Below are 20,141 nucleotides of genomic sequence, written 5' to 3'. Positions count from 1 at the left end.
TTAAGCTGTTTAGAGGAGAATTGACATGTTTGAACAGTCTTTGTATAAAGTGGCTACATGTCTACTATCTGAATGTATTATGGGGATGGACACAGTATCTGTCTAGGGAATGCTTTCTCCAACCTAGTATTATAAAAGAGAAGGTTTATAAATCTGTGACTCCAGCAGTATTAATCAGAACTGCTAAATGGAAACAGATAAAATTGCCCAGGCTCACATGGCATAGATTAGAACTAGAGTGCTGATAAGAACAAATTCTCTTTATTATAAAATATCCCTATGTGGAGTATGGACCAGAGGTTTGGCAAAAGCTGGTAGTGAATCCCTTCCGGAGATAGCTATGGGACTCTGGACTCAAGAATTTCCTTTTGAGGGAAAATTACTAGCTTGCTATTAGATATTAACTGAAATTACCTCTATGACTGAAAGACAGAAAATAATCTTGAAGCCTGAAATACACATAATGTGTTGGATAATGTTAGAGAAATACTCTAATGGGGAGGGCAGTGCCCAGAAAAGTTCCCTAATAAAACAGAAACATGCTACAGGGAGAATGCAAGGGGAAGATATTCATGAGCAGGGAGTTTCCTTTCCCCTAGGATTAACTTCAGAGCTGCATGAGGAGCTGCCAAATTCTATCATCACTTGGACAGTGCCCTATAAGCAGCTCTCAACCAACCAACAAAGAGCCACTTAATGTGTGGGCAGCAATTTCAAGGTGAATGGACAATATTCTGTTTGGACGGCAACCACTCTGTTAGAAGAAGGTAAAAACAAATCAGTTTGGTACTGCTTTATGATTTTTTTTTTAAAGGCCTTTGTTTTTGTTTTTTACCAACTAGTGTTCAATAGCCTGGCCATATTGTCAGGCAGTAAGGCAATGGAAACCTGGCCTATTAAAGAGATGCCCATGTGGGGGGCACTGTTCTGAGGACATCACTATAGAAATCTGAAGGATGCATCAATGCCTGTCAGAAGAACCACCTTCCAGGTTTAGAGGGTGATTGGAATCGATAAGCAGATATGCCCTGTACACTTGCTTCTGGAGTTCACTTGGCTCCATGGAATGAGTGAATATAGGGGTATCTGCAGCAATGCAGAGCTGGGCTGAATTTAGACACACTGCTTCACTCTCTCAGGGGCAAAATGCCGATAAGAATTGTTCTGTCTGCCAACAGAAGAGACGAGACTGCAGGCTATACAGCAGATTCCCTGGGGGGAAGCCCCTGAACACAGCTGGTAAGTGAGACTGATGCAGGAAGCCCTCAGGGGTTACAAAGGGGTCTTGACAGAAGTAGACACTAACTCAAGACTGGGTTTTGCTTACCCAGTAGTAGATGCAAACTCTGAGTGCTATAAAAGAGCTGGAACCAGTAGACAGTGTACCAGTTCAGACCACTTAGTCACATTTCTTCAGACTAAGGATCACCCTTTACAGGCTATAATAGCCAATAGTGAGAAGAGAAATACCTTCCCCAGAAAGTAACAGTTTTAGTAGCTAATTGGAATGGGTAATTGAAACCTTGGCTCTCTAAAATAGGAAGACAGAAAGGCATGAAGGACTGGCTTAAATGCCTTCACAAATAAATACACACTTACATTCAATATGAGTGGGGCTGAAGGAGGGGCCGCACTAGATATTCTTCCATTTTTCAGGAGGATTTGGGGAGAAGGAGGTGGAGGAGAATGTCTATAACTATGTAATTCTTGCCAAGGCATATAGGAGGCTATTACAATTTTTTTTCCTTCCCCCACATCACTTTAACTTTCTCTCTTTCTCTCTCTCTCTTCCTATCTTTCTTTCTTTCTCTCTTTCTTTCCTACCTGATGTCATGGTTTCAGAACCACAGAAGCAGCTACAAATGCTAGAAACAGGGATGATGCCTCAGCAGGAAACTATAACTATATTTTTAAGCCTTTTATGTCAGAAGTCCTAAAGACCTGATTATGACTTCACTCCATCTATCTGGCAATATTAGGGTTAACAGTGAAATGCACTACGCTGCCTAGTGGTCAGATAATTACCTCCTTATAACAAAAGGAAATTCTATTTATGGCAAATTAATTCTCTCTAAGCACTATCATGCTATTTTCTTCTCCACCCCAAGCAACAATTAGCTCTGGGGGTCCATAAAGCAGAAGATAGCCCAAATCACTCTGACACAAAATAATAAATAGATTTCTCTTGTTGCTGCAAGTCCCTAGCATCCTATTTGTGAAGAACAAGCTGTAAAGCTTTATTATTTCCCATAAAGTCTGAATAGTTTGAACACAGAGGAAATGCACATCAATACTTCCCCTTTTAACACATTGACCATGTAAGTTGTAGGCACTGGGGCAAGTGGTCGCAATCAGAAAATCAGTCCTAACATATTTCAAACCCATAAAATTATCATTTTATTTTAATGAGCGTTAACAATAACTTGAGCTTAGAAATCATCTTTGAATATAGCCTCTAAGTCAATGGGAAAGGACCTGACTATCCACCCATTGGGTTTTGGTTTGGCAAGCCAGAAAGGGCATGGTTCCCAGGCCATTAAAGTTCTTCAGACCTTTTCCTCTGCTTTATTTCATCCTGACACTACTACTTAGACTACAGAGTTTGGAAAAATCGGAAAAAGATGTTCAGCACACCTAAAATATTCTTGGTAGATATATCGAGTGTCAAATATGGTCTTGACCTTCTCATACATTCGTGCTATTTTTCTGGCTTATTCATAACTATTAGCTGATTTATTTACTAGAAGAGCCAATGAACAGAGCATGAAACTAAATGTGCTCTTAGACTTGTTCTGCCAGTCATTCTGCTAATAATTTTACATAATTAAAGTTTCCTGTGCATATATATCTACTCATTCATAAATTGGTCTGAATAACTTTACAGGATCTGAAAATACACCAGCGAACAAAGTCCCTGTTTTCATGAAGATTACATTCTAGTGGAGGAGACAGGCTCTTAACCAATAGATCAATAAATACATAAAACAATCTCGGATGTCAGCTAAAGCAGGGAAAAGGAACAGAGAGTGATAGAATGACATTTTAGGTAAGGTGGTTGGAATGACCTTACTAAAAAAGCAGCTAGCCTTATACAGCATTTACTCAGAGGCAGGCAGTGCTCTGAATGCTGCGCTGACATTCATTCATAATCATGAACATTTCTATGAGGGTGGAGCTAGTCTTACTCCTCCTACTTGGCAACACAAAGATACAAAGAGGTCTCATAATTTGACCACATCCAGAGCCTGAATTTGAGCCCAGTATGTTGGGACTTCAAAGTCCATGTTCTCAACCATTTTATGGGATATGATCATCAATGGAGAGAAAGTTCCAGACACGAAAGAGACCCACTTAAATATTTCTAGTCAAGTGATTCTGATGCAGGAAGTTCTAAATTCTATCTTCCAAATGCATTATGCCACAGGTCAATCAATCAAATAGCTTAACAAAAATTTGAGAGGCATTACAAAGCACTAAGAAAACAAAACAAAACAAATCAAAACAAAGCAAACAAACAAGGATAAGAAACCAGAGCAAAAAGAAAAAACCAGTAGAAAGGCCATAACACCGGAAAATAAGACAAGGATTCCACAAGAACTCCACCCATGTGTGTTATGTCTGGGAAATATAACTCAGTACAGGTGCTGAAAGATATGTGTCAATCTTATTTTTATAAGGAGCAGCTAAGGAAGACAAACAGAATAAAACCATAAGTAATGAATTAATCTCTGTTTAATTGGTTTCCATATTGTATAACAATACATGTTTGACATTCTGGTTTAGGATCCAGAGATGCAAAAGTTCTTCTTTCTAAAACATATGGATATCAGATCATGAATAATTATTGAAATGGATGTTTACAAATAACTGCCTGTCTTATCCTTAAATAATGTGGAACAAAAAAACTCTTTCAAAGAAACCACACGGATGTGCTTTACTTGTCATTAGAAAATGTTTCACTGATGAGGAGTGAGGAAGGCACAATTTGTGATGAACACCGGGTGTTGTATGAATCACTAAATTCTATACCTGAAACTAGTATTTCACTGAACTAACTGAAATTTAAATAAAAACCTGAGGGGGGTAGAAAAAAAGAATACGTATCATTGAAAATGTCAGGCAACTGCTATATGAGATCCCAGTCAAGAAAGTCCTGTGCACTGATGCCAGGTTAAAATAATGATTTCCAGAATAATTTTCTACACTAGCCTGGGAGAGACTTTGAGCATATGACATACCCAAGTATAGAAATAAGACTAGAACAAGCATTTATTTGTTTATTAAACATTAACTATACTGGACAATGCGCCTCCTCCCCATCCCAGGTACAAATGTATCAGAATCCTCTGTTCCCAGGTCACTGCCTCGGAAAACCCCAAGAAAACATGAGGCAAGAAAGTCATCACCATCAGGTCTTCTCATTATTAGATTCCCCCAAATAAAATCTCCATGGAAAAAAAGAAAGGACCATAGACAGGATCTGACAATTTGGATTCTTGGCAAGATTTTATATCTTAAATATCTATGTGATCTTGAGCAAGTCACTTGAATCATTTTAGCTCAGCTCAACCCAGTTCCATGAGGGTGAGGTGTCTACCTGTTTTGTACATCCTTCTTTTCTAAAAGATAAGCAAAGCACCTGGCACATATCTTAGGAACTACTCAGTGTTTTGTGAATGAATGAAACACTTATCACCACCTACTGTGTGCCAGACCTTTAACTGCAAAGTACACAATCTTCACTGGATGAAAAGTCTTGCCTACTCCTTAACGAAAGGAACTGGCTCAGTTGCCCAAAGAGTTATTCCCAGGTATCTTTCCAGCTTTCTTGTAATTGTGAGACTCTTACCAAAAGTTCCATCGTTGCCAAATGTAATGTCCTCAAGGACAGTGACAAATAAAAAGCTGCTTCTTTAACACAGTGAATAATAAATAGAAACATCTCACATACAGGCTTTGAAATATTGATCCCATCATTTCTGAATGGAGTGTAAGAGAAAAATGAAAACAAGATGGAAAAAAAAAATGTCATGTGATGGTTAATCTCACAATAGGCATAAACAATAGAATGTTGCCTGGCGTGTGATATTGTGTTTAAAAGTAACAGGTTTGGTGCCATGACAACCAGTTAATTTGGTATATGGAGAAACACTGCTTTAGAGACAACAGAAAATGTAAGGAAATGTTTGAAATATTAACTCTTTTATGATATGTGGTTCTCTAAACTTCAGTTCCCTCTATGTGGATAATTATATGAATCGATCTCACAATGGTATAATATTCTACAAACAGAGCCCTGGTCATTTTTGATAGATACACTTTGATGTGGGGTTTCTCAGTCTCTCATTCCTGGCATCTACTCAACTATTTGGGCACTGAATGTTATTAAGAGGATGTTAAACCAAAATGGCTTTTTTAAATTTTAAAACAATAGGTAAGATGTCATGGATACGTGGAGAAGGAGGGCTCAGTCCTCTCAGGCTGCCCAGCACAGCACTCATATTTCCTCTGCCTTCTGGGAGTTCCTGGGAGATCCTGTCAGTCTCCACCCGAGTTCCATCAAGCCATCCACTAACCCAAACTTTCCCAGGATATTTTCCAAAGGGCTCCATAGACTGGGGGGGGGGGGGAAGTCCCTGAATTCCATAATCATAAAACATTGTAATGCAGAAGAAAAGCTGTGCTCAGCATGATGAGAATATACTCCTAATAGAGTACATGAGAAAACATGCACATGTGGATGCATCTGACACACCGAGGTACAGGAGTGACGTTACAACAGGAGCACAATCATCTGGCTGTGTAAGGAAAGACAAGTTTGGCATCACACGCCATGATATAAAAAAGCAAAACCTGAGTGTCTGCAAATGGAAGGAATTTCTGCGATAGCCCCTTGCACTCTGCAGACTTTCAAATGGGTAACTGTACTCTAAATACAATCTAGACACAATTTGAAAGAAAATTTGCAAAAAATACAGTTAAGGTTGCCTCTGGTGATATTCACTAAGCAGAATAAATATAGAGGAGGAATAAATCTTTCCTCAAAATGTCACAGGTAGGAAAAGGAAAGCTTCAGAAGGCCGTAGGAAATTATAGGGATTTCACAAATAGCGTGTGATTAGAAATGGAGCAAACTCTAGGTGGTTCTAACAAATGAACGAGCTAATGGGAAACATACCACCTGGTAGAGCAAACAGATTTAGAAGGGCACTGCTACAAACGTAAATAGGAAGCTACTTCTGCTTCACTCAGCTTACAGCTTCCACACAGTATAAAGACTGAATTAATTTTTCCCCTCAAAACGAAAATGGCAATTCCTAACAATAAAGAGCATGTGAGTAACAAGTGCAAAGACTAAAGACACTTAAGGAATATTAGGTAAATATCAATATACAGTTGTATTTTTGGGTTTGTGTTGTTTTCTCCCAATCCTTCTTTGATGAACTAAATTTGGGTTCTCCTTGCCTCTAATCTATCAATCTCTCTCTCTCTCTCTATATATATATATATATGTATATATATTTAACATATACTAAATTTAAAATACAAATATTTCTTGTAAAATTGGAAAGTTTCTATTCATAACAGTTTTCTGAAAAACTGATTATACATATATACATATATGCATATGCACACACTGCCTGCGAGAGAGGTATGGTAAGGAGTATGGTTGCATTTTTTAATTTTAAAATGACCGATTTTCACATTACCCCAAATTCTTTTTGCTTTCACCTTGTATGTCACCTTACCTGTCCCTCAGCCTGGCAGGTCATGTGCTAGCAAAACAGACACCAGCCATTCTGGGAATGGACTTCTTATCTTGTTAAATGAACTTCATGGCCATAGTTGCTGTATTAGTTACCTATTGCTGTGTAACAAATACTCCAAACTTAAAATCATAAATATTTGTTATCACACAGGTTTTCAGGACCAGAACTTGAGAGTGGCTTCACTGGGTGGTTTTGGCTCCATGTTTTCCAAGCTGTTGCATTCAAGTTCGAGTATCAGAATATCAGAAAGCTTGCCTGGGTCTGGAAGGTGTCTGTCTCCTAAGCACACTTTAGTGACTGTTGACACATCTCAGAGGATCCCCTTCCAAGCTGACTCACACTGTTACAGGAAGACCTCAGTTCTTGCCTTAGGAGTCTCTTCAGAGCTGTGTGAGTTCTCTCACAACTTGGTAGCTGGTTTTCTTCTCCTCAGAGCAGCTTCGTAACAAGCAAGCTGACTTCACCCAGAGAGAGTATGTAGTCGAGTGAATGGTGACTCCAGAATGGTATCTCCATGACCTAAGCCCCAGAATCTGAATGTGTACCTATTTGGAAAGAGGATCTTTGAGGATGTAATTAAGTTAAGGATCTTAAGACCTTGAGATCATTCTGGAATAGGGAAGGCCTAATGACAAGTGTCCTCATAGAAGAAAAAAAGAGAATAGGGAAGACGGCCATGTGAAAATGGAGGCAAAGATTAGAGTTATGTTGCTATAATCCAAGAAATACCTGGAGCCACCAGAAGCTGGAAAAGGCAAGGATGGATTTCCCCTTAGAGTCCCCAGAAGGAGTCGAGTCCTGCCAACACCCTGACTCCAGACCTCTGGCTGCCAGAATTATGAGAGAATAAAGTGCTATTTTAAGCCATCAAATTAGTGTTATTTTGTTATGGCAGCCCTAGGAAACAGAGTGATTTGAGAGAGAGAGAGAGTTAAAGATGGAAGCCGTAGTCTTTTTGTAACCTAATCTCAGTAATTCCGATTATTCTGCTATATTCTATTCACTAGAAAGGAGTCATTTAGTTCAGGCCACATACAAGGGGAGGGGAATTAAACTCTACCTCTCCAGGGGAGGAAAACCAAAGAACTCGTGGATGTATTTTTAAAACCAATAAAGTTCTTTCTCAAAATGACTTTTGAAGCTCTTCCCTTTCATCTGAGAACAAGATACCAGGAGGAAGCTGGAACAAATGTCTGTCTGAGTCTTGAGGATGGTATGGGATTATTTTTTCTTAATTCCTACCTATCTATCTTAATTCCTATTACACTGTGAGTCGGGAAACCCAGACTCTAGTCTTGGCTCTGTCCTTTATCACATGGTAAATAAAAAATAAAAATTAAATAATCTTTCTGGGCCTCAGTTTCCTTAACTATAAAATTAGGAGGTCAGATAAGATAATCATTAAAATCCCTGTCAACTTCAGCAGCTGCGGCAGCAGCAGCATTATCTCTATTGGCTCCCAAAAGTAGACAATTAAGATTATACATATGTCAGAACTGAAATATAATATCCATACAAAGGAAGAACAGTTGAAAAAGTCAGAGACTAGCTTGTTTTAGATATCAGGCAAGGCGAATTTTTTTAACCCTACAGTAAAGTACTTTCACTTTGCCAGCAATAAATTTCTCCTAGACAGCTTATGACTCTCAGCTCCATTACTCTCTGAGGGGTGGTGTTCCCCTGCCCCCACAGGAGAAGTAGCCCTTTCCCTCTACTCTCCACTCTGTTGCCACTCTTTATTCTCCTCCTATCCCTTGCCATGATCTGAGGTACTCTGCTCTTACGTGAATGTGTTTAATAACTGCCTCTCTGTGCCAGGAACCTAAGATCTTAAGAGTACTCAAACCTTAGGTTTTTCACTATAGTTTTCTACATTCCAGAAGAGCACTCTAACTCTAAGTAGGTATTCAGAAAACATTGACTGAATAAGTAAATGAGGTATGCTAAGCATTTTACAAGTAATAATGGGAGCATACCCCTATATTATGTCTTACCCTAATAAAAAGTGGTTCTGCACCTTTACAAATTCACCCAAGGTAGATACAACTGTCCCCAGATGATTACAGATGAAGAAACTTGGGCTCAGAAGTCGAGGGACTTTACCAAACAAATAGAATGTACTGGAATTAAGACCTCTCTTCAGACTTTCTACCTTAATGTTTAGCGTTCTCGTTCTCGACCCAAAATCCATCTTTAATTCTATAGGGAAGAACTTGGTTTCTTCAATGTTTTCAATTGGAACTACCTCTAATCAAGCCATAATGTAGTCTAATATTTAGTATTTGGGTTTGATAATTAATTGCAAGTATAATTAATAAATTTTCAAACAGCTAGGTGTTGCCCACTTTTTAATCAAATCATATAGGTTAGTAATAGCTCAAGAAACATCTTAGCAATGGGGGGAAATCTTCATTTAACTCAGCATTCACTATTTATTTTAATAAATGTATTCTGTAATTCCTGTGCATTAACTACTGTGGCTCTGAGATTAACCTTTCCTGTTTGCTTGTGCCTGACCTCAAATTACTCAAAGCAATTCTGATGGCTTTAATTTATGAGAACACCTTCAAATATTCATCTTTTAAATCCTGAAAATGATTATCCCTGCGCAACAGTGGCTCTCTTTTTAATCTTAGCTGATAACTCTGATTAAACACATCCAAAGGCTGATTACCCCCACTGTGGTTAATGCCGGTGTCAGAGCTAACTACTTATTTCACAGCAAGAATTGCCTTCGAGAGCCCATTTACATTATTACCCAGAATTGATTTACACTGTTATTTCCTATTGATCACATAGGCAAAAGAAGGTATAGATAGTGTCCTCTGAAGGCCTGCTAAGATCTCAAATAACTCAAGCCAAGCACAAGCACTTATTCTATGCTCAGCTAGTAATACAACAAAGTAAACACTAGCTGCTTGCAAGATATCATTATTTTTAGAAGACAGCATTTACTATTAGAGTCTTTAGTTATTTCACCCCAACACCCCAAAGCCACTTGGAGATGGAATCTATGTTATCACAATGGGAAAAAAAAAAAAAAAAGCGGAGGGGGGCAGAGAGAAAATGAAAGAAAGTAATCTAAGTGTAGGTTATCTGGGTGCCATGTGGACAAGTTAAGCAAATTTTGCTCCTCCTGTACTTTCTTGCCCTGCTAGAGTCTGAGCAAGCAGCATGACCGGTGACAGGTAAATGAAGATGCTGGGGTGGTAGCAGTACTAGCTCTGCAGATTTCTGGAAACCTGGTTGGTTTCCTGCAGTGGCCGCTATGACTATCACAAAGAGGATGCCTTCATTAATTCCTCCAGTAAATATATATCAAAAGTCATGAGCTTGGTTCTGGATACTACATCAGATACTAAGGATACTGGGGGTGAATTAGACTGATAGGACTTCTTTCTCCTTACACTGTTACTCTTTTTGAGAAGGCAGGCAATAAACAAGGAAGCAGATATTCATGGTGAATAAGCCACAAAGGAAAAGAGCATGTCCGAGTTCTTGTCAAAGATAGCCCTAATTTGCAACCCAAAAGGATGTCTATGTTGTGTAGCAAAACAGGACTAGGATAAGGGAATCAAAAGGCAAGGGTTCTGGTCAGGGTCTTTCCACTGTCTAAGTCAGTGATTGCTCAAGCTTGAGCTTGCACAGAAGTCACTGGGAGAGTTTGTTAAACCACAAAGTTTGATTCAAGAGATCTTGGGTGGAGCAAAGGGATTTGTATCTCTGACAAATCCCCATGTGCTCCGGGGACTGCATTTTGAGAACCACTACTCTGGTTTTTACAATCTTTCCACCCTTTTCACTTCCACATTCATCAGAAGGATTGCTAAGGAGATAAAATGTATAAAACTGCTTAATATAAATGAAAGGGGTGATAATTATGAAGAAATAGATTCAAATAGTAATTAAATGCCAAAAGCACTTACGGAAAATGAGCCAATCAGAGTTGGTCTTAGGAGGAACAGCCCCATGTCTCTCTTCAGGAAGGAAGAAGGTTTTATGTTCTTCAAAAGCCATTTTTCTCTTTGTGTAATGTAAGTCATTTAATTATGGAAGGGGCTCATGAGGGCCCTCAGATCTTCATCAAAGTCTGATAGAGTCACATTCTTGACAGCATGCCCACTCCACTGCCTTCACAATCAGACACCTGCTGGTGGAGCCCATGATGGCTGAAATCAGGTCACACATCGCAGAGAACTAACTCAGAACCATCTTATGAGTTACCTACTCTAGAAACTGAATTTACTCAGGACTACAGGCTCCCTTTCAGCATATTAGCTACCACCAATGGAGGGAGGAAGCAAGGAATAAGGATTTATTGCCTCAGACTTTAGTGGTTTGAATTAACTCTCCCTTCAGAGACTTGACTTATTCACTTTCCAGTTCTGACCCTACTGAGAAAAATGACCATTTTTTTTTCCAAGGTATTTTTTTTCAAGGTGGCCTTATAATTTGAAAGATTTAAAAGGCTTCAGATCATCCTCCCAAGGTGACGTTCTATTGGGGCAATGGAAGCAAGAGTTGTCACAAGAAATGGACGGCAGGTATTTTAGTCCCACTTTTGTCAGTAGGGATCTAAATCACATATGTTCAATAAAATTCAATAAATATTTAACGTCTCTGAATCTCAGCTTCCTCCTTTATAAAAAAAAAAAAAAAAGCGGGGCGGCGGGGGTGGGGGGGCGGAATTGCCAAAGACCAGGAATTGGCAAAATCTTTCAGTAAGGGCCTGATAATAAATGTTCCAGGCTTTCTAATCCTACATTTCCTGTCGCAGCTACTTGACTCTGTTCCATGAAAGCAGTTACAGACAATGTGCAAACAGATGCTGTATTCTAATAAAATTTTATTTATAAAAAACAGGCAGCCGACCTTGGCCAACAGCTGCCATAGACTCTAACCAGGCGACACTGAGTTACCTGCCATGCTCCTAGCATGGACATAGTTTGTTACTGGGAGCAACAAACTTAACCCCTCTGTATCTGAATATTCCTTTGTGTTGAAAGAAAATACCATGACTTATCATATCACTTCCTCATAGAAATTTCAAAAAGGACTTATGAGCTAATGTTTCAAAGTACTATGATTTCTCGAGGAAGGGGACAGGAGAAATACTAATTATTATCAACTCTACCTTTTAAGATACTATCATCTGATTATTATTGTACCTAGGAATAGAATGAGGATTCTGATTCATATCATTCTATGATGTTCAAACTTGCTGTACTAGGTCTCTTGTCCTATCGTTTCCTTTCAAATGATTAAGAAAAACCTATGAGTTGGATGCTAATATTACTCTTTGATATCTTCCAAAGATTATATGGAAAGAATAAAAGAAACAAATCTCACCATTTTATATACAGATTTTAATATTTTTCCACTTATCATTCATGATTATTCAGCCTTAATGCCTAAAAATAGAGCATTCTCAAGAAATAGAAGAGACATCCAAGCTATCCCAAAAATCATTAAATAAAGTTGATATGGTTTCTTTATTTCTATTTGGTCCACTCTGAGAAGAAGCACCACTAAAAGTAAATTCCTTAAACAAGAGATTTTGGAATTAGATGTATGTTAAAATATGCTTTAAAAAAATCCAAGGGATAATTAACACTAATTTTATCATTTCTCAGGGATATTAATATAAATTGTCTTTTTTACATTTGCCCATCACCAATTATCAACCAATCTTCCACCTTGAACAAGTAATTTCATTTAGCAGATGTTTCTCTAGTACCCATTATATACAAGGAACTGATAGAAAGGTGGAAAGCTTGTATGTATAACAATAAAAAGTAGTGAAAAGTGCTCTCAGCATGTTAACAAGCTGTATTTATGAGTTTGAAGGAAAAAGAAAGTGCTTTTACCTAAGTTGATAAGGAAGACTTGTTTCATGACAGAAGTGATATTTGAGTTGAGTCCAAAAGACAGGAAAGGGGCAAAGAGCTTTCCAGATGGCCCCAATACAGACCCTGTGTACAGGCAAACCAGTATGAGCAATTCAGATCAGGTAAAAGCTTGTTAGTTCAGGATATGGCAGTGAATCATGGAAGGCCAAAGGTCATCAGGCTAATAAGTCTGTGTTTAAAAAAAGACCCATCCAAGGATCTTGAGAGGAGTAGAGTTAGGTTTTTACCCATTCGCTCAACAGATTTTGAGTCCCTATTATGCGTCAAACATTTCCCTAACCTGTATGAACACAGCAATAAACGAAAAAGATGCAGAAAAAAAAAAAATCTCTGCCTTCATTTTCATAGGGGGAAACAGACAAAAAACAAAATCAGTAAATAAATGGCACCACATATTTGAAGGTTAAATACTACAGATAGTCAGTTATAAATAAAGCAGAAAAACAATTATAAACAGGTTGGTTAGGGCAATACTGGAGGTTATATTTGAGCAAGGGTTTGAAGTAGGTGAGGGAGCAAGCCAGGTAGGTATGGAAAAGAATAGAATTCCAGGCAGAAGGAACTCTAATGCAAATGTATTGCAGATGAACAAAGCAACCTGTGTGAGCAAGGAAGAGGACAGAGGGAGATGATGTCCGAGATGTAAGGAGGGCCACATCACTTAGAGTCTTATAGACAATTGTGAGGACTCTGGACTTAGGAACATTAACCTACCAGCACCGGGAAAAATGCATTGCAGGAGGGAAAGAATTAGTAGAAGAAACATTTGCAAAGCTACTTTCCTGGTGAAGAGTTCTGAAACTATTCATTTGATCACTCATTCATCCACATTAATTCAGCAAATATCCAAGAAACACTATACTGGATATTGACAATAAAACTGTGACTCCTGGAATAAACTTCTGCCTCATGAAGTTGGCCCTCTGGTAGAATGATGGCAGAATGAACAGAAAGATTCCACATGTTGATAAGCTTCTAAAATGCTATAGAAGTCTAAATTTGATTATGAGTCTAATATTGTAAAAGAGAAGGTCCCAAAAGGTCCAACTGTATAATCAGTCCTTAGTCTACCTCTTAAGTCATTTCTTAGCAATCTCCTTTAATGAAATATTTGCCAATATTCTGTCCACTCTTACAATTGCTTTTGAAAAGAACGATCCGATATTCCACATCAAAAGAAATCAAAACATCCAAACAATGAAGAATAAACTAAATCTGAGGCTTATCTTTCCCCCAGTTATGATGAGTCACAGAATATAGACTACAAACATGATTAATTCAAATACAAGCATTTATGAACAGATTAATTTGGCAGCATAGAAGCAGCAAAGACCAGTCCAAAACTACCAAGTTTGTCTGTAACCTAGACAATAGCGTTTTCCAAATAAATTGCTGATGCATGAAGATATTATCATTGGTGGCTGGATGACTGGCTTTAGTACCCCATAATGATAAACCCGCTGTCACAGAGGACAGATAGGAACTAGTCTCTGCTGTCAAACTGTCATGGAATTATTAAATATAGAGGGAGAAAATGACCCAAACAGTATGTAATGAGCTCCCTTTCATTCTTTCTCTACAAAAGCACATCTGTGGATTGTTAATGACTCTGAAATGGATGAACCAAATTGATGAGAAAGAAAAACATCTTTCAGAGATAGGAAAAGGGAAAATCAACACACACACAAAATGTTTATAAAATATAATTTAAAATATAAAGGCTTATGAAAGTACTGTGGAAAACTATAAAGTGTCATACAGATGTAAGCTATTATTCATTTCCATATTGCTTGATTGCTTTCCTTGGTTTTCTTTGTTTCTAATATAGATCACTAATCTTTTAAAATATAGAGAAATGGCAAGACTTATTCACAAGTAGTCCACGTGTGTGATTTTCAGGAGGTGGCACTGCCATTCCAAGTCCACTCCTTTCTATGGTGCTGGATGATTTTCTAATTTGATGTCCCGTGTGGGCTGTGCACGGTGACCTGAGTGTGTATAAGGCTCTCATTACTCAGTTCACACAGATTCCGTACCAAGTCCTGTGGACAGACTTTCATTAACTAGAGTCCCTGTGCCACAAAGACTCAGTTGGCCTGCGGGGCGCCCATAAAGCCACATCTTAGTTCAGAGATATGACTCAAACATGAAACAACTCAAGCACAGGTCTTGGTGTCATGATCTACATACCTCCCTCAATAACCCTGAACTAAGCTGGACAACTTGGAGGGATGTCATATGGGAGCAAGAACATTAGACAGAATCATTGTGGCATCAACCCACACACTAAAGCCACCATTTCATTTGGTCCCATTTGGTAATATTGAGGTTATCTGTCTTCGAAAATCTCAGAGTTAAAGAATTACTTATTTGTAATTTGTAATGTATTTCTTTAATTTACTTATTTGTAAATAATTTTAGTTTACTTTAATTTACTTATTTACTTATTTGTAATTTGTAATTTGTAATGTATTTCTTTAATATATAAGAAAGAAAGTAGTAAAGCAGTAGGAAACCAGGCCTTATTTCTTAGTTTAATTTAAGGACAGACACAAGTCTGAAAGTAATCAATAATCTGCTTGTTCTCAGGGTGGATTCTGTTAGCTATATCACAAAGGTAGTACGGTGTTAAAAAGAAAAAAATGACCAATATTTGTAAACATAGAGACATATAATCCTGGAAAGGGAAATCACCGTTAATACTCAGGTTTTCTGACTCAAAGGGAGAACTGTTTGAAACACCACTGTACACAAAGGACTTTATTTGACATAAATACACATTTCAAGTGGCAGTGAGGGGGGCCTTTTGGCACACGATTTGACTCTTTCACACAAGGTAAAAACACTAAGGAAGAAAGAAAAGTGAGAAGACACTGAAGGAGAAATTAAATAGTAGATAAGTTGATATACATTCACTAGAACCCACTGTGAGAAATATAGAAAGCAGTATTATAATGTTTATAAAGAAAAAAATATCATTTTAATATATGACATTTACTATAAAATCTCAGACTTAAACATTCTCTAAAGTAATCTTTAAAATATAACAAACTATCTTTCCACTCACACATACCCATAGGAAATTCATTCTTACATAACCTGTCTATACAAAGCCCAACAAGCATCTTACAGATTGTGTTATTATTTTTTATTCACATTTTCTCCACTGCAAAAAAAAAAAAAAAGGAAAAACAAAAACTCACTTCACTCTTACATAAAATGTATTCAGAGGCCCAGGCAGTATCATAAGAAGCAGAAGAATAGAATAAACAACTAATTGGTGTCCCAATTTCCAGATCAATGAACACCTTAACGGTGCAATGAAACCCTTTACCTCCACCTGCCAAGCCCTGAAGATTATGTGATTAAAAGATCCATGCCTTTAACCAGCTTCTCTCTCAGTATTTTTATTCCATACCACCCCCACTCAGCTGGCTAAACGACTAGGTAACAAGGTCAATCAAATGCAATACTTCTCTCTATTTAAATATAATGGAAATTTTGACCATTCCACATTCAAAGAGCAAATACATTCTCACACTGACAACCACATTCCATTGGCTTTTCCTGAAAGCAAAGTGTGACAGATGCCTTGGCTGTAATTGCCAATCAGCCTTTACATGGCAGCTGAAAACACAATACATCACTTTGATCTCCTTTGCTCTAAACACATCCACAATCAAGAAAACCTGAACAAGGAATAAGAAATTGGCATCATTTCCAAAAGCTGTCACTCTACAGCACTTAAATACTATAATGTATATTTTGCTCATATTTTTATTTCTCTGTTTCAGAAACACTCTGTCGAAGACCTGAACAAAAATATCACCTACACTCATAAATATATTTGAAGAACTATCTGGAACACACACTCAATTACAAAGTACAAAATCCAAATATAAGCACATTTAATTAAATATCACCACTACCATTTCCCTTTCCAGTTACACACTTGAAGGATAAAACCATATAAGCGTGCTCAGTGGATATGGAAACAGTGTTCACAAGAACTGTACTCACATTTTGCAGGCAGGTCATAGCCACATGTGATTTTTGCATGTCCAGTTTCACAGCCGTTCAGGTTACGACATTCAGCCAGTAAACAGGGGCCAGCTGCTCTGTGAATGCAGCCATCCACTAGGAGAGAGAGAGAAAAAGTTAGCTCATTTTTGTCCTTTTGGAAGTAAATGTAAAACCAGAAACAGGATGAGAAAAAGAACGCAATTTGTTTGTCCTGAAAATCACCATAGTCTCAAAGATGAAAACCCATGATGTCCAATCCTTTAAATACTGTTGTCGTGTGTGTGTGTGTGTGTGTGTATTGAGCAGAGGTAGAAGGGTTATAGAAGTCATGTAGTGTGCTGGTAAACATTAAACAACAGTATGTCTTGGGATGGGGGAATCCCTGATTTGTTGCCTTTTCTATTCTCAATTGTGTAAATATCCCCACTACGTCCAATTTCAAACTATTAACTTGAGGTCACTGAACACATGGTGCAAAAGAAATGCTAACAGTTCTGTCTCCCAAGATGGTAAGTATTGCCTCTAACATACCACAGGTTATAGAAGGAAAAGGTCAAGAAGAAAGTGAGAATAGCTCTCTAAAACACCCGTACTCACTCTAAAACTGAGAGTAGAATTAAAGTCATTAAAAAAAGAGCCACACCTCAGAGCTCCCCCTCCCCCAACAGCAGGACACAAACACAGCTTGTGTCTTAGTAAATTCCCATAAAACCACCCTCACTTATCTGACAGGGACTAAGCCAAGAACTTCAGCTGTTCCGGCCCTCACTCCCCTCCATGAACAGCTTCCTGCCTTTCACCAGTCTGAAGTCCCTTCAGTCCTCTGGCCTCTCATTCTTCCCTTCACATCTGGCTTACACAGTGAGACTCGCCTTTATGCAAGCACAAATCTGATGCTGTTGGAAATTAAAACTTCATATGACTGGATGGGACGGGTGTGAGTGCACAGATGGAAGGCTCAAAAATCATATGCACTTACATTAGGAAATTGAAAACTTGGGTTCTTAGTTGTTGTTGAATGAGACCCTTGGACTGAAAGGAAATGCAAGATTGCTAAATGAAGGGTAAAGAGACAAGAAAGGGGAGATAAGAGTCAGCTGGGATGTGAAAATAAAGCAGGATATTAGAGGTCAGAAGATGTCCCCCTCTCTCCACCGTCCACACCACCATGAAATTGACCCAGAGAATCTTCAACGTTCCAATCCTCATTCTTTCACTGTTCAGTCATGCACATACTCACACCTACAATTTTTCTCTTCCAAAAAAACCTTAATAAATTTTGTTCAAACCTTTTCACGTAGCAATTCTACTTTAAAAAAATTTTTTCTATGGAATAATTAACACAAGTGCAAAAGCTATAACTCTAAGAATGTCAGAGTTGTTTATAATAGGGGAAACTTAGAACTTCTCAAAGGAGAAATTAGATAAATCAAAATCCATCAGTGCAATATTATTATGCAGCTGCTAAAAAGAATGGGCTAACTCTATATGCAACTAGTCCTAAACATGGAAAGATTTTGAAGGGAAATGTCAGGTTTAGAAGAGTATATAAATCATATAGTCACAATTTTGCTTACAAAGTTTTAAACACACAATTATACACAGATACATACACGTACATACACACACATATATGCACCCCAAAAATATACTAAAATATAAAAAGTGATCATGAGATGGGAAACAGAGGGTGAGACTTTTAGGAAAAAAATCAGGTCCTAATTTATGTTTGAATTTTTTTTTATAAGAGCTTCAAGAGAATTATTTTGTTTTATTTTATTTTATTTTATTTTATGAGAAAAGTATTTTAAATTGAACATTTTTTTTTCTTGGCAAAGAGAATTAGTTACTTAGTTTGAAATGGATGATTAAAATAGGATTTGCTAGTGTATTTAATCACATGCTGTCAAATATTGTCTGCATTATTTAGGTTGCAGTATAATGCAGCTTGTAGATATCTAATTCTCAAAATCTTCATGTTATACCAGCATTCATGACTGTATTAGAGCGGCTGAAAAGCTATTTAATAATAATGACTTCAGCTTAAATTTATTGAATGCATCTATATGCCAGCCACCATACTCAGGACAACTCTACCAGCAGATTCTAATTTTATCATTTTCATTTTAGAGAAGCGTAGAAGATGTTAGTAACCTTCCAATGTTCACAAAATATTGGCAATGTGATTCAAAACCTTAGGTTTGTCTGATAGAGCAACCATACTGTGACCCACTGTAATTCACTGCCTTCAAGACCGAAATCCAGGCCATTTTACCTCAATCCTTGCATGTGGCATGTTGAAGCACCATATTACATGGCCTTTCAGTTCCCATCAGTTCTACTTGTGAGTTGTAATGGTCCTCCCATCAGGCACAGATTTCAAATGTGCAGTTTTGATGAGTATATAAAGGTATATACTCATGTATACTCATGTAACCACGATACCAATAAAGATGCAAAATGTTTCCAACAACCCAAAAAGTTCTCTTGCGCCCTTTCAATCCAATTTCTCTTCTCACCCCACAGAGAGAATGCCTTTTCTGATTTCGACTATCCTTGCTAAGTTTTGCCCATTATATAATGTCAAACTTCATAAAAGAGATGGAAGGTGGAGGTTTGCTTCTTTTACTCAGCTTATTTTTGAGATTCATCTGTACTGTTGCATGCAGTAGTACTTCATTCCTCTTGATCCCCAAGTACTATTCCATGGTTGAAAGCACCATAATTTCCTTGTCCATTCAACTATAAATATTTACAGTTTTTAGCTTTTGTGAATAAATCTGCATACTTTACAAGTACTTTAGTAACTATATATTTTTATTCCCATTGGACAAATAACTATTAATAAAATTGCTGGGTCAGTATATATTCTACTTTATAATGAACTAATACGCAGTTTTCCTAAATGATTATACCAGTATACATGTAGACCCAGCAAAGCTAAGAGTTCAAGATTTTTTTTTTTTAAGATTTTACTTATTTATTTGACAGACAGAGATCTGCCAAATAGGCAGAGCAGCAGGCAGAGGGAGAGGGGGAAGCAGGTTCCCTGCTGAACAGAGATCCCGATGTGCAGCTTGATCCCAGGACCCTGAGATTATGACCTGAGCCCAAGGCAGAGGCTTAAGCCACTGAGTTATCCAGTTGCCCCAATAGTTCAAGTTTTGGCAATACCTGGTGTTGTCAGCCTTTTTAATTTTGGCAATCTCATTGTGATTTCAATTTGCATTTCCCTTATGATTAGTGATGTTAAATATCTTGCCAAGTGCTTCTTGGTCCTTCATATATATTCTTTTTGGAAGTGTCTGCTCATGTCTTTTGCTAATTTTTATTGTCTTTTTATTACTGAGTTGTGTTAAATCTGCTATTAGTTCCATCCAATTTTTCTTTTTAATTTCAGAGATTTATTTTTTAGATCTTGATATTTTCCCTTGGTTGT

General features: G+C 37.7%; 1 protein-coding gene across 1 annotated transcript in view; it reads right to left on the bottom strand.

The window, feature by feature from the left end:
- MACROD2 (mono-ADP ribosylhydrolase 2) overlaps positions 1 to 20,141 on the bottom strand; it is a 1,971,347-nt gene that overhangs the window by 1,259,754 nt on the left and 691,452 nt on the right. The window contains exon 5 of the mRNA XM_044263475.1: positions 16,700 to 16,816. Coding sequence (XP_044119410.1) covers positions 16,700 to 16,816 — 117 coding nt within the window. The remainder of the gene's footprint in view (positions 1 to 16,699; positions 16,817 to 20,141) is intronic.

This window comes from Neovison vison, chromosome 8 (genome assembly GCF_020171115.1).
Source record: "Neovison vison isolate M4711 chromosome 8, ASM_NN_V1, whole genome shotgun sequence".
NCBI classification, from domain to species: Eukaryota; Metazoa; Chordata; class Mammalia; order Carnivora; family Mustelidae; genus Neogale; species Neogale vison.
The sequence above is the reverse complement of the archived record's forward strand: the minus strand, read 5'-3'. Positions and strand labels throughout refer to the sequence as shown.